Source organism: Gastrolobium bilobum, unplaced genomic scaffold (assembly GCF_033153095.1).
Source record: "Gastrolobium bilobum isolate Gb01-03AN ecotype WA unplaced genomic scaffold, APGP_CSIRO_Gbil_v1 utg2226, whole genome shotgun sequence".
Taxonomy (NCBI): Eukaryota; Viridiplantae; Streptophyta; class Magnoliopsida; order Fabales; family Fabaceae; genus Gastrolobium; species Gastrolobium bilobum.
This window is the reverse complement of record NW_026897396.1, coordinates 265787-280910: the sequence shown is the minus strand read 5'-3', so window position 1 is coordinate 280910 and position 15124 is coordinate 265787. Positions and strand designations below refer to the sequence as shown.

The following is a 15124-nucleotide window of genomic DNA, read 5'->3' as shown; positions in this document are numbered from 1 at the left end:
GAGGTAAAGAGCCAGATTTTCTACTTGATTTGGAAATTACAAAAATAGAAAAGAGGAACAGAAAACTCGCTCGGAAGAAGCTTGCATTCAACGAGTCAAGAATTATGTCTGAAGAAGCACACAAGATGGCAGCAAACGATGAAGCGGACAATCCACTCATGGATACCATTATGACTCCATCATTCAACAGGCCCAATGCGAGTATTGTTCAGCCAAATGTTGCCGACAATTGGGAGCTCAAGTCCTCTTATATTCAATTGGTGGAGAGAGCTCAGTTTGGAGGAGAGGAGAGTGAAGATCCTCACCGATTTATTGAAAGATTCTTGAGGATCTGTGACTCAACCAAACACCCTCAGGTGTCGAATGATGCAATCCGGTTGAGGTTGTTCCTTTTTGCTCTTAAGGGAAATGCTCTTAGTTGGTCGGAGAGGCAGCCTGCAGCAAGCATTTCTACATGGGATGATATGTCTCAGAAGTTCTTTGCTGAATTCTTCTCGATGGAGAGGTACAACCAGATGGTAAATGATATCACCAATTTCGCTCAGTTAGAGGGTGAAACTATGTGTGGAGCATGGAACAGATTCAAGGATCTAATGAGGAGGTGTCCTCAGTATAACTTAATTGTTGGTAATCAGGTTAGAATCTTCTTCAATGGTTGCAAGCCTGAGATTCATATGGTGTTGAATGGTGCAGCAGGTGGCACTATTAAAACTCTGAGAGCAAATAAGACTCTTGAATTGATTAAGAGGATGGCTGCCAATGAAAATGAAGTGCTATCATCCAAGCCTAAGAGAGGTATCCTTCAACTGGAAGGTAATGATGCGGTGTTGGCTGAAAACAATTTGTTATCTCAGCAGGTAGCAAACCTGACATCAAGGCTTGACAAGTTGCAACTTGATGGTGTTCAGACTAAAGCTGCTGCCGTTGTGTGTGAATATTGCCAGGACAATCATGAGTCTAATGAATGTCCTTTGATGCCTTCTGATTCACCTCAACAAATGCAGGTGAATGGCGTTTGGTATGATCAAAGACCTCCGCCACAAAATACTCCAAGAAATCAGAATTTTCCTTCTGGAAGTAGCAATTTTCAGAGGAGAGGTCAAGGAGGTGGTCTTGATTATAGTTCTAACAATTATCTGCAGCCTTCACCAATCCAAAACAAAGAACCTTATGATTTGGAGAGGTTAGTTGGACAAATGGCTCAACACTCCAATGCCTTCATGGAAGAGACTAGGGCCAGTACTAAAAACATGAGTGCTTCTATCAGGAATTTGGAGAATCAAATTGGCTAGCTGACTAAGCAGGTTGCTGATAGAACTCCAGGTACTTTCCCTAGTAACACAGTTACTAATCCCAAGGAGGATTGTATGGCTATCACAACTAGAAGTGGTAAAGTGGTAGCAGCTCCAGAAAAGCCAAACACAAATATGAAAGCTAATGAGAAGCTTAAAGCGGTTGAGGAGCCAGAAAAAGAGGTGGTGATTCCTTCTGATGTTGAGAAACCTGTTGAGAATGAAATTGAAGAAGAGCCATCTATCGTTGCTGAAAAGAAGAAATTTGAGTTGAATCCTGAATATGTGAGAGCTATGGCACCTTATCCTGAAAGATTCAAGAAGGATGCTCAGAAGCAACAGTATGGCAGATTTCTTGATATCTTCAAGAAGTTGAATATAAATATCCCTTTTGCTGAAGCCTTGGCTAGCATGCCAAATTATGCCAAGTTCATGAAAGATTTTTTGTCAAGGAAGCACAAGTTGCAAGAGTGCCAAACTGTAGCACTTACTGAGGAGTGCAGTGCCATTATTACAAGGAAATTTCCTCCTAAGCTTCGTGATCCTGGGAGTTTTAATATTCCTATTGAAATTGGGAACACTAAAATTGGCAGAGCATTATGCGATCTTGGGGCTAGCATTAATTTGATGCCCCTTTCTGTTTGTAAATCCTTGGGGATCACCGACTTAAAGCCTACTTTGGCATCTCTTCAACTTGCTGATAAGTCTTTAAGGAAGCCTAGTGGAATAATGGAAGATGTTCTTGTGAAGGTGGACAAGTTCATCTTTCCTGTTGATTTTGTGGTGTTGGACATGGAAGGGGGAACTGAGATGCCTCTTTTGCTGGGTAGACCTTTCTTAGCTCCATCTCGTGCAATGATTGATGTTGAAAATGGGAAGCTTGAGCTAAGAATGAATGATGAGACCGTTACTATTAACGTTTTTGATTCTATAAACATTCTTCTCACAAAGACGATTGTTTTAGTCTTGAAGTCTTAAAGGAAGAAAAAAATGTAGCGGTTGAGGTTATTGAAAAAGCAGATGATTACAAAGAAGATGGTACCTCAAAAGTGGAATTGAAGGAGCTTCCTCAAACTCTAGAAGATATCTTCTTGGGTAATAAGAAGGCGGTAATTGAAGCACTGAAGGAACAGGAGACTGGTTTGGAAGATAAAGATCCCCCTTCCCGTACCCACAAAATTCTCAATGAAGATGATGACAAACCTGGGAGGAAACCCCAAGGGAGGCGTCATCCTATACTGAAGAAGGTACTGAAAAAGGAGGTGATCAAACTTTTTGATACGAGTTGGAAGATGTTGCGAATCACCGGAGGTTGAAGGCCATCAAAAAGAGAAGTTTTGACAAGAGACACCGAGACTCTAACTCTCAGAAAAAACAATACTTCAAATAGTTCCTCACATGGATTCATGGTCTAAATCAAATCTGGGAATGGTGGTTTCATGTACCAAGGCACCCATTACCACCAGATCCTCCATTTGCTGAGTCATCCCATGCTGCTGAGGGGGATGACATGGAGGGTTGATTATATCTCCTTGCTGACGGAGATTTTGTATATTAGTTTATTTTTCTGTTTTGTATTTTTAGTTACTTTGTGTTGGTATATCTCTCTCTGATTATTTAATGTGCGCATTATAGTTTATCCTATATGCTATTGTTTGTTCCATTGTGCAGATTTTTCTTTCTTCTTGTGGTTTAATTATTGCTGAGGACAACAATTCTCTAAATCTGGGAATGGTAGGCTTGCATCTTAGAACTGCAATTCTTTTATCAGGGGAGATATTCTAACTCTTTTAATTTTTCTCTGTTATTTTTGTAGTTATTTTGTGTGCTATATAAAAATAAAATAAAATAAAGTGATCAATTTTTCAAGCAATTCTCAGGTTTAAATGTGCTTATCTAGTTAATGTGCTTGACTGAATTTTTGAAAATATGTGGTATGGTATTTTGGCATGACTTTGCATAGATATAATTGGATTATATGATTGCTCGTTTGTCTGAACTGATGTTGTGAAATTCTGATAATGTCGGAGGTCAATTTTCTTGAGTCTATATTGATACCATAGCTGTGAGGTTTGAGCTTAAACACTGAATTTTCTTTTTGAGAGACCTCACTATTGTAACACTCTAGAACTTGATCTGTTTCTCTGTTATGCATGCATTGGTTGATATGATAAAGGCATTTTGTTCTGGTTAGCTTATGGCCAAAATAGCCACCTATTTGATTTCTCCATTGTTAACCCCTTTGAGCCTGAGCCTTTTTTTTTTGTTCATAATTCCTGCTGATTGCTTAGCCATATTCTTATTGACTTACCTTGATTGAGATTGAATTATTGATGTGTTGAAAGTTAAAACAAAGAAATTGAGGTAAGCTCCACAGAGGTAAAGTAATTAAGGGATGTAAATTTCATCTGTACCCTTAAAAAAATATTTGAAAAAGAAAGAAAAAAATAAAAAGGGTGAATGTGCATAAAAGGTGGCTGAAAGGAATTAATTCCTGAAATTTGGTGGGAATGTTAGTGGAGCAAAACAATTGAGTTGAATGTGTGAAAGTGAAATAATATCAATTTTCAATCTCATTGTTGTTTGAGCTACTATCCATATATTCCTACCCCTCAAACCAGCCAAGTTACAACCTATGAAGTCCTTTTGATCAACTGGTGCATGTGTTTGATTCTTCATTTTTAAGAATTTTTTAGAATATGATCAAGCCTATGGTAGTGTTATAGCTATGATTGATTGAGTGCTCATGATACCCTTAAACACTGAGTGTTGTGTGGATATTATTTATCTGTGTGAGGGGTAATCAATGTAAACTTGTATCTTTAAGAAGCTGATGACATTGTTGGGAGTTTATGATTTTGGGTCAGGCATGCATAGCATCTTATGTCTAAGAGTGTCTATGGAATGTTATGTTGGAATAATTGAATATTACCTAGATTGAGTCTTGTACATTGCTGGGGACAGCAACGTTTAAATCTGGGAATGGTTTGATGTGCCTCTGGCAAGCGTGGTTTTCCAAGCTGGAAATTATAAGAGTTGAGTAATAAAAGAGCAATTTAAATATATATTTGCTTATTATATTGATTCTTCTATGTTAATGATATTTCTCACCTATTGGTTGTGTTTTTACAGGAAAAAGAAGTGAAAATTATAAAAAGCCTGTTAACGCAATTCTACACGGGTTCAGAGGAGTACAAATTCCAGAAGCATGGCACGGACTGGCACCACACTGGCGCGAGCCCACCAGTTTACGAACTCTACACCGGAGGCCTGCAAGTGGCGCCACATTGGAGCCACCTAGCGTCAGAAGAAACAAGTCACAGTGGAGTGGCGCCTACTAGCACCAAAAATGGCGCCAACTAGCGCCAAAATTTCCAAGCTAACTAGCGCCACTTCCAAGCCAAGTAGCGCCACATTCATGGAGAAATAAAATTGCACAGAGGCATGGGGCCCACCATTTTACGAGGAATGAATCCGGCTTTTCAATTTGGACAGAGGCATGGCGCCGACTGGCGCCAAACCGGCGCCAACTGGCGCCGGTTTGCGGGATAATTACACCGTGCTATTCGAGGGTAATTTTGGAAGAAAGAAGCGAGGCTTATAAATAGGATCCTCATTACAGAATTAAGGACAGACCTATTCTATTGAAGAGAGACGACGGTGGTACTCAGAGAGAATTCCAGAGATCGAATTCTTCTTCTTCTTTCTCTATTAATTTACCAAGTTTTATAAATATTGGATTTTTAGCCTTGATAATGGTTGGCTAGTTTATGTTTATTGTAGTTAGGGTCACGAACCCTATGTGAACCCTTGTTACAACAGATTGATTTATGGTTTTTCGTTTATATAATTATCTTTATCTTTACCCTGTGTGTAATTTCTATTTTCTTTGTTAGACTTGATCAATCTAATAGTTGATGATAGTTTGAGGATTAGAACCCTAGATAGGAATATTGGGGTTTTCATCTTGAAAGGGGGTAAGATAACAATTATTATGCATATCAGGAATAGATGTGTATTGAATTGCGGATGCTTAAATTATTACGTTCATTGCTTAATGCCATGAGGAACATTGCAAGGAATTGGGGTTCCAATTTGGATTAAAGCGTTAACCTTGCAAGGAATTGGGGGTTAACTAATAATATTTTTAGATAATAATTTATCTGAGTAATTATATAATTGAATATTGTAAATCAATTTAAAGTAAGAAGTGGGATCATATGGTGAGTGTACTCTAGCTACAATGCTTTTTTCATATTTTCACAAATCAAATCTCATTTTTATTGTTCTATTTCTTATAACAAAAAGCCAAAAACAAGTCTTTATTTTCAATTCTCACTTTTACACAAATCGACAATATTTGTCACAAACTATTTGAACTCATCCATTCTTGAAAGGACGATTATTTGACATACGATCACAATCCCTGTGGAAACGAACTTTCTTATCATTATATTAATTGTGCGATCGGTATACTTGCCGGGAAGCATCGCTTACGAAATATTTTAAGTACACAATTCTTCTTCTTCTTCTTCTTCTTTGGGTAAAAGTACCGTAGTCTTCTTGACTCCTTGTGTATTAGTTTTAGGCAATGAGTCCTTCAAAATCCACATTTTCCTTTCACTAACAAATGCATTCTTCCTTATGTCATATATATGCATATGCACTATGTGCATTCATTCCACAATGGAAACCTACTGAAAGGATTATTTAAGGAGCTTGAGGAAACAAATAAGTTTTTGTAGACTTTTTGTTGTGTATTGGACTCATATCCCCATCCGGTTTTGTCAAACAGACACCTTTGTTTTCAAAGCAAGATGTTGAAATTGTCCCTTTCCTTTAAACTTGGCAAAGGAGTATTTTAAATCTTAAATTTCTTTTTCTAGTACTTTAGACGTAATGCAAGAAGATTGTTTATGGATTTTACATACAATTCTTCAAATGTCGTTTGCAATTCATTATATGAAGGTGAAATGTCATCATATGAAGGTGCGATTTCAAGATTAAGAAATTCTACTTCATCTTCATCGTGATTGGCCATGAGACTAAATGAGCTTCCTCATAGTCTTTATTGTATGTGGAGTCCAATCATTATTTCCTACAGGTCTTTTCGTCTTCTCTTTGAATGTTCTTTTTTCATATTTTTCTTTTGATAGTTTGGATACTCTATCTAGATGTGTTTAGGCTTTCCGAAACTCATAGCAAGTGTGTACATTGCTTGATGGCTCACCAATGACAATTATTCTTTTGGAAGAAAAGAAGCTCTTCGTGGTTCCCTTTCTCCTTAAAAAATCTTCTAAATTTTCTATCAAGAAAATTTAAGCTATTTTCATCAAGCTCCATGGATTCGTCCTTAGTATATTCTTCATATCCATCATAGAAGAGGAGACATTGAAGGCTCGTTTGGTACGTAGATTATTTGTGCGTACCCGGGAAACCAACGTCTGGATCTTGGGATAGCATGTTTGGTACCACAAAAATAGGCATTTTCCCGGCCAAGAAGTTGTCCTGTAGTATGGGCTTTAGCTGTGATTTCATCTACGACAACCAAAACAAGTTGTCCATCTCAAAGACGTCTTTCATCGTTGCCCGGGGAAATGAAATCTGAAGCGCGAACAACATTACGTAAAGGCCCTTGAGGGATTGTACGATTTGTGAAGTGTTGGTACACAGTGGATTGGGCTTGCTTGTTGAGTGATATATGTGTGAAAAATGGCGCGAATGAGTTGTGGGTCTCTTATTTCTCCCTCCATTTTCTGAGGTCGCAATTGAGGAGAAGAACCTTGTGGCTTGCATGTGACTGACGAAATCGGTATTAATCTTGCTTTTGATGACATTTGCATGTGCATTTTGCATATTGTGGATGGTGGGTTTCGTTGAACTGAATTTTTGTAAGAAAATGTAATGAGGTTTGTGATGTACAGTGCTATCTTGCTGAGCATGTATCTGGTAGCTTCTTGGTTTATTGCGCTTTGATCCATTCTTTCTATTTCTTGGTAGGAGTGGTGGAAGGTGTTGAACAAAGAAGTTTTTTTGCAATCACCACAATCGACTGGCAAGTGAGATAAAAGGAGAATGAGGTAAAAAATGTCACTTCTTAAATTCGTAGAATGATTTTATCATCTGAGAATGAGTTATTTTCTGCATAGCCGAGTTGTGGTTGGAAAAAAAATTGCACTTATACTATGGTTTTGAGTTTTTTGATACTCCTCTGTTCATGTGAAGCTTACATGGTCTGGTAATATGGGGAAAATTTATACCACATGAAGTTTGGGCACTCATGTCGGCAAAGAAGTTGAATTCATTGACATGTTTTATTTATAGCCTCTTCGTAATCTATTTTGTTTGTTAATTCTGTTTTGGATTTTGCTTTCAATCAAGTATCTTTTTCATTAACAAAGAAAAACAGGGGTTATAAGACAGAATAAAGATTGGTAATCTTCATCGTGATATACACCATTCTTCAACTGAACAACATAAATTTTGCTTTAGGAGAGTGTTTTTGTATAATGCTGAAATTTTTTGAGCTAAAAAAATACTTTCAATACGTGTCCTTGTCCTCATGTATGTGTATGCATCACCTAGTTTTATTTTATGGGGGACATTACTTACATAAGAAGTACACTTAAATGGTCTAGCTAGTGGACTACATAGGTAAAATTTTGCTTATTGGTGTGAATACATATTCAGCAAATACTTGGTTAGTAATCAGAAAATATTTACCTAAAAGCAAATTTTTAATTACCATATAGTTGGTGTGAATAAACACTTGTTTGATGCGTCTAATCTGCCCATGGATTCAATGAGGTGCAGTACTTTTTTTTCTTTGGCAGAGGTAACATACGAATTTGAATCAGAGTTATTTTAAAACAATTTATTTTTTCGTATGACTATAAGTTGCACATGCTTGAACAACCTCGACCAGCATGTGAATTGTGTTCCATCCATTCAGCCATATCATGTATTTTTTAACATTACATGTAATTTTGGATATACTTACTATTTGGGATCCACGATTTTGAACAGAAATATGAAAAAAAAAACGGGTAATTGGTGGTTATGAGTTATGTCCTTTACGTGAAAACATTTTGGCTGAATGGGATAAGTTCATGTTTAGGGTGGTCATATGCGTAAGGGTTTAGGGAATGATATGAGCCAACCTTGAACGACCTCATCATTTGCACGGAACCAATTACATACATTTTTCCCTCTAATTCCCCTATTTTTCATTGTGTTGTTATTATTTTTATGCGTTCATCACTGTTCGATTAATGTTAATTACTTTAACCTTGTTGTGTTAGATTGAGACAATGAACAAAGCAATGGAGTTGAGTGTCATTATTGTTATCATTTGTCATTTGCAATCTTTGAATCACCTCACTGTGTTATTAGTGAGAATTTATGGTGTGTTATTAGCTTATATGGAAATAAGGAAAAGGTCAAGGAGGAGATTGAAGTGGGATTTTTGTAGTAGGGCTTCGACCAGGGAAATTAATCTGCATAGAATAATGTATATTACTGACACCGCTTGTATTGAGAATACAAGGATGGATAGGCGATGCTTTCATAATTTGTGTGATTTATTGAAAACTGTTGGGATGCTTCAACCGTCAAGGCACATGGGGATAGAAGAGCTGGTTGCAATGTTCCTTCACATATTGGCGCATGATGTTAAGAATCGGGTAATTAAAAGACAATTTATGAGGTCAGGGGAAACAATAAGTAGACAATTCAGCAAGGTGTTGCAGGCTGTGTTACGGTGTCACACTGTACTACTTAAACGCCCTGAACCCGTCCCTCAAAACTCAACTGACAACAAATGGAAGTGGTTCAAGGTATGAGTTATTATGGTGTTAAGGTGTTTTGCTGTTTACAATATGATACCCTCTTTTATATTCATGTCTTATAATTGTGGTTCTTTTTTTTTTAAAGAATTGTCTCGGAGCTTTGGATGGGACCCACATAAAGGTTAATCCGCTACAAGTTGATAAGCCAAGATACCGCACTAGGAAGGGTGAGATTGCAACAAACGTGTTGGGTGTTTGTTCGCAGGATTGTCAATTTATTTATGTCTTGGCCGGATGGGAGGGATCAGCAGCAAATTCAAAGGTTCTGAGAAATGCAATCTCTCGTCCAAATGGATTAAGGGTCCCAAAAGGTAAAACATAACACACATGGATATGACAGTACGGACATATCATTATGTACCTTCTATTGTCAACAGTGTTGATCACGTGTCGGTTATTTTGTCGTAGGTTACTATTATTTGGCTGATGTTGGTTATATGAATGGGGAAGGATTCCTTACACCTTATAGAGGGCAAAGATACCATCTTAATGAGTGGAAACACGGGGCACAGCCAACGACACCGCAAGAATTTTTTAACATGAAACACTCAGGTGCTAGGAATGTGATTGAAAGATGTTTTGGGTTGTTGAAGGGGCGTTGGGCCGTTATAAGGTCAAAGTCTTTTTACCCGGTCAAAACCCAATCTAGGATAATCAATGCATGTTGTTTGCTTCATAATCATATAAGGAACGAAATTCCTATTGACCCATTGGAGGATAATACTTTGGACACGGCAGTGACTGAAGACAACTTTGAAGGACATGAAATGATAATGCATGTTGAGTCCTCTAATGCGCGGACAAGGTGGAGGGATGAATTGGCTCAACAGATGTTTGACACGTGGAGGAATGGAACTTGATTGTCTTTATATGGTGTCTTTAAATAGACTATATTGTCACATGTTGCATGTATTTACATAGTTTGAATTCAGAACAATTATGTGCTTGTACTAAATTTTTATGATCATGCTCAGCTATGTAATCTTGACCATATTCGTACTATGTAATATTATATTTAACCCAAACTGTCTTCAACTATTCATGATTATTTATCCAAACCATTGCATTATTTTGTTAAATTGTTGTAGATGGCTGACAAGGATAGTCGATCGACGAAACGGATTAACCATACTTGGACAACAGAAGAACACAGGGTCTTTGTTGAATGTCTTGTTGAGTCTAGTTTAGGTTGGAAGGGTGACAACGGTTTCAAGACTGGTTTCCCTAATCACTTGGAGAAGTTGATGGCTGGGAAAATTCCTGGATGCACATTGAAGGGCACTCCCGACATTACTTCTAGGATCAAGCTCCTTAAAAAGCACTACAATGCAATTGCTGAAATGATGGATCCGAATGGGGGATCTGGTTTCGGATGGAATAATAGGGACAAAATGATTGATGTGGAGAAGGAAATTTTCATGGAAAGGGTGAAGGTAAAAAATACCATCTCATTTGACTTTGTCACCGGTTTAACTTTTTATGTGAATAGTGTATATTTACTTTTACCTGTCTCTCAATGTTCTCCTTTCAGACTCATCCGCAAGCAAATGGTCTTTACAAAAAAACCTTTCCCATACTACGTTGCTTTGGGACCAATTTTTGGAAAGGACATGGCTAATGGAGAGCATGCTGAGGGTCCAGAGGATGCAGTTGAACAAATGGAAAATGAAGCATATGGAGTTGGTGAAAGTGGGACTGCCATAAATGATATTTTTGATCTTTTTGAAGACAACCATACTAATGCGAATTGGGAACCTCCACTCCCTGACACATGTACCCAAGAAGCCACACAAACTTCTCCTGTGTCAATATATGTTGCAAAAAGAGGCAAGAAGAGAGGGAGGAGTGAGGATGCTTTGGCTAGTGATGTATCTTTTGCAATTAAGGATCTTGGTAAGGATTTGACGTGCGCTGTCGAACCCACGCAAATTACCGAGCTTCAGGTTTGTAGTGATAGGGCAACTCGGATCGTCTCCCAAAGAACCTGCTCACAATCAGAAACGCTCTTGTAAAATAAAATAGAAAAAGGAAGGGGGATTTTGTTGATTTGGAATTTAAATAAAACAGATTTGAAAAAGATTTGAAAAAGATTTAAAAGCAATCAACCTAAGGAATCAGGATTCATTAATTTATTTCTTCATTGGATTAAAAAGATATGATTATCAATTCGTGATTAACCCCAATCGAATTAGGAATCCTCAAATTCAATTGGAAACCCTCTCTAGACTATCGCCTAGCGTTTGGTTGAATACAGTATTTAAACTATGCAATCGCAGTAATTTAAACCTGTTTAACTTATGTTCATTGGGTTCGTCAATCTGACCATTAAATCTAATGATCAATTCTCCCTTCTAGAATGCAATCGCATTATTCAGTTTGAATATCTACAATCGCATGATATTCAACCTGAATTGAGAGAAAACGAAATTGATAAAAAAAAGTTAAAAACCAATCCTCTGAAATAAACTAACGAACCTTTAACCTTAGATTGATTAAAGGTGTTTAGCCTAGCATCGCGAGGTTAAACATCATTCAGAATAAAATAGCATAAAAGAAGAAGAAGAAGATGAAGAGAAAGAAAAGTGCAGAATTTCAATAACGAAAACTAGAACAATTGTTCAACTCAAAATCCGACTGCCAAAGGGTTTCCTAACATTCCCTTTAAATAACCCACATTCAGAACGGGTTAGGGTTTCACCACTTCGGCCTATACATAAAATAAAATCTGAATAAAATAAAATAAAATCTTAAAACATGACCTTGGGTCCTAAACACATTGGATTCTAATTGATTTACAAATCAAAATATCAAAATAAAATTCCAGCAAAAACACGTCATCTTGAGCTCTGATTTCGACCATGTTTTCATCCGAATTGGGCTTCAGTAGCTGAAATAGCGATTGTAGCCCTATCTGTTAACTGAAAAATGCAACAAGAACAAAGTCAATCGGACATCTGTAGAGTGAGATATAGTCAAAATATAGAAGTAGTGTAAAATTATGACGAAAATCAATTAAATCCAATCAAAATCTAGAATTGTGATTTGACCCAAAAGACCTTTATTTAATTCAAATAAATCATAAAAATATCAACCAAGAGTAATAAATAAGTGTAACAAAATATGTGTTATCAAATTCTCCCACACTTATCTTTTTGCACACCTGGGCAAAAACTAAAATTGAAAGCAAAGACTAAGATCAACCAATCATTTCTAACAACTATCAAGCATACAGAAAATATACAAAGATCACAAGTCTTCCACAGATAAATCAATCAGGACAGAAATTTTATAATCTCAAATCACAAGACCTGCTAATTTCAGCTGCACATACTAATTACAGAAAATAGTTTCTCAGAGGATGCTCTCAATATTTTTCTCTCAAGCGTGTCAGGTAACAAGAGTATCACTCAAATCTACTCAAGAAAATCATTCTACCATAGGCTTGCTCAAATTCTACTTCAAATATGAATGCAACTACTCAACGTATCTGGACAGTTTCTTGGGTTGAATGGGGTGCACATATGGCTGGCCATATGATGGCCATTAAGTCAGAATATTTGATTATGTTATGACATAATCTCATGAGGATGAAAAAGGAAGGTTGCTTAGAATTTTGAATTAAAAAAACTCCACCTTTTTCTTCCTTGATTGTGCGCTACTTTAAGGAAGATTTTTGGAGAAAAAATCTGAATTTATTTCCATTGATTGTGCGCCACTTTAAGGCAGATTTTTGGAGAAAAATCTGAATTTATAAAAGCTCTTTCTCTCATCCTCTTGAGCGCTAACTTTGGTGAGTTCTTCCTTAGGTTTTTTTCAGAAAAATACCTAGCCAATTCTACTCTATTCCATGTGCCACTTTGGTGATATTTTACGCTGAAAATATCACTCTTCTAAACACATTCACCTAGCCTTCTTCTTCACCTATTGAGTGCATAGCAAGCCTCTTCGTGGTGGTCAATTGGTGGCTTTCAAGAAAGTGTGCTTGCATCTTGACGTGGGTGGTGTGGATCAACGTTAGAGGGTTTGAACCCTTCAAACCTGACTCTGACCTCCTTGGTGGTTTTGAATCACAAACAAAGGTAACATCATGCTATCTTAAAGCAAGAGTCTTTATTGCATGTGTGTTTCCGCAAGAAAAATTTTTGTTTTTCCTTCTCACATGCTTCGGCCAGTAAGGCCATTTACTTTCAGGATCAAGATCCAAGAATCAACACAAGAAGCTACGTCCATGTTCCTATTAGATTACACTTTTAGGACTTATATATGATTGTAAGGGCATATGGTAGATTGCATTGCATGAACTCAAATTTTTTTCAAAGTAAATATGTTTTTCAAATTGCATAATCCATGACTTTTAAATACTTGAAAGAATTTGAAAAAATCTGTGGAAACGATCTTTGACATGTTTTATAACTTCAAAACGTATTTATCAAGTCAAGATCGTTCATAAAAAGTGTTTGAAATACATTTATGAAACAATATCTTTCATATCAAGTCAAGATTTCAATGAAGCTATCTTCCGGACAATTTTTCGTATCAAATATGATGGATTTGGATCTTGTGTTCTTCATAGAAGTTGTATATCTCTCTTTTATCTTTTCAATAAGTCTAAGATCACATCAATCCGACAAGAGTAGCTGAAGTTATACCCAAAATATGAAATAATATTCTTGTTATCGAATTTCTAACCTTCCAACAGGTTGGGAATCGATTCCCCTCTTAGGAAATCGATTACCACCATGTGGCGATTTTCTCTTTTTGGGAAGGTTAGGAATCGATTCCCTAAGTATGAGAGTCAATTCCCTCTGCGATAGAAAGCCTATAACGACTATAAACAACTAGTTTTGGGCTAAATCACTATATATACATTCCCCACAATCCTAAAATCAATTGATCACTATTCTTACACATCCTAATGATAGTTTGAGAGCTTATACACTATCATTTGTATATTATTTCATATCTTTCAAAGATCAAACATATTTGAACTCATATCTTGAAAATCCATATACCCATAGTGCATCAAGTTGTATATCAACACTTTGAGAGTGTATATTTATTTTCGAACACTTCCTTCTTGTATTCTTGAGTTGAAAGAGTTGTGAGATCCATTATGTCTGAGAGGTAGCAAAATACTTAAGTAAATGAGGAGAAAATTGTAATGTATAAAGTACCCGTAAACTTAGAGGTTGTAAGGTATCCAAGAAACCGAAGTCTTGAAAGATTATAAAGGTTTTTTGTAAGAACCCGCACCGTTAATTAAGGAATTTAATTAATTAATTACGAGATTAATGAGATAATTTTATAATTGACCCTAATAATTATGAGAAGGCATAAATAATTATAGTAAGTGGTTAATAACGTTGAAAGTCACTTTTTTGACAAAAAGTGCAGATATCGGTTCTGCCTCACGGTATAAATGCGTACCGATGAAGTATCCCGAAAATTATAATAAGTGTGGGAATATTCCTAGAATAATACATAAGACTAGTATGTCAAATTTCAAGTCGAAATAATGAGAACTGGTGTCAGAATTGATACCGGCTACGTAAAAGCGCATACCGGCAAAGTGCTGCGAAAAATAAAGTAAAAATATGACAAATCCTAGAAAAATGGCTAGGTTCAGAATCCCATGTTTGAGATTAAAATGATAAGCGTAGCTATTAATGCTACTATAGTGTGGTGAGAGTTAATGAGACTATATATACCTAATGGCACACCTTTCTAGGTCAGTTTTCAATTTTCAAAACTGATCCTACGTGCCTCCATCTTTTGATTTGGTGTTCCCTCACCTTTCCACCTCCATTTCACCAAAACACCATAGCTAGGTGTGAGCAAGCCTTGGGTGGGAGAAAGGTTATACATTGTTGAGTGTCAGCTCCTGAGTTGATGGGTTTGGGGTGCTGAGTTTGTGAGAGCCTTGTTCATGCCATTGGAGGCTCCAAGGAGCTACCTTGTGAAGTAAAAGACCAACATTGGTGCTCA

At 36.8% G+C, this 15124-nt stretch overlaps 1 protein-coding gene and 1 non-coding gene across 2 annotated transcripts; one reads left to right on the top strand and one right to left on the bottom strand.

Annotated features, from left to right (window-relative positions):
• Positions 1 to 513: 513 nt before the first annotated feature.
• On the bottom strand, positions 514 to 619 carry LOC133306571 (small nucleolar RNA R71). The gene has a single exon (XR_009750919.1). It is a non-coding gene; the product is annotated as a small nucleolar RNA R71 (small nucleolar RNA).
• An 8181-nt stretch (positions 620 to 8800) lies between these two features.
• Positions 8801 to 9999, top strand: LOC133306563 (protein ALP1-like). Its single transcript, XM_061506892.1, has 3 exons — positions 8801 to 9127; positions 9225 to 9450; positions 9548 to 9999. Exons 1-3 carry the CDS (start codon positions 8801 to 8803, stop codon positions 9997 to 9999), a joined length of 1005 nt encoding a protein of 334 aa, XP_061362876.1.
• The last annotated feature ends 5125 nt before the right edge of the window (positions 10000 to 15124 follow it).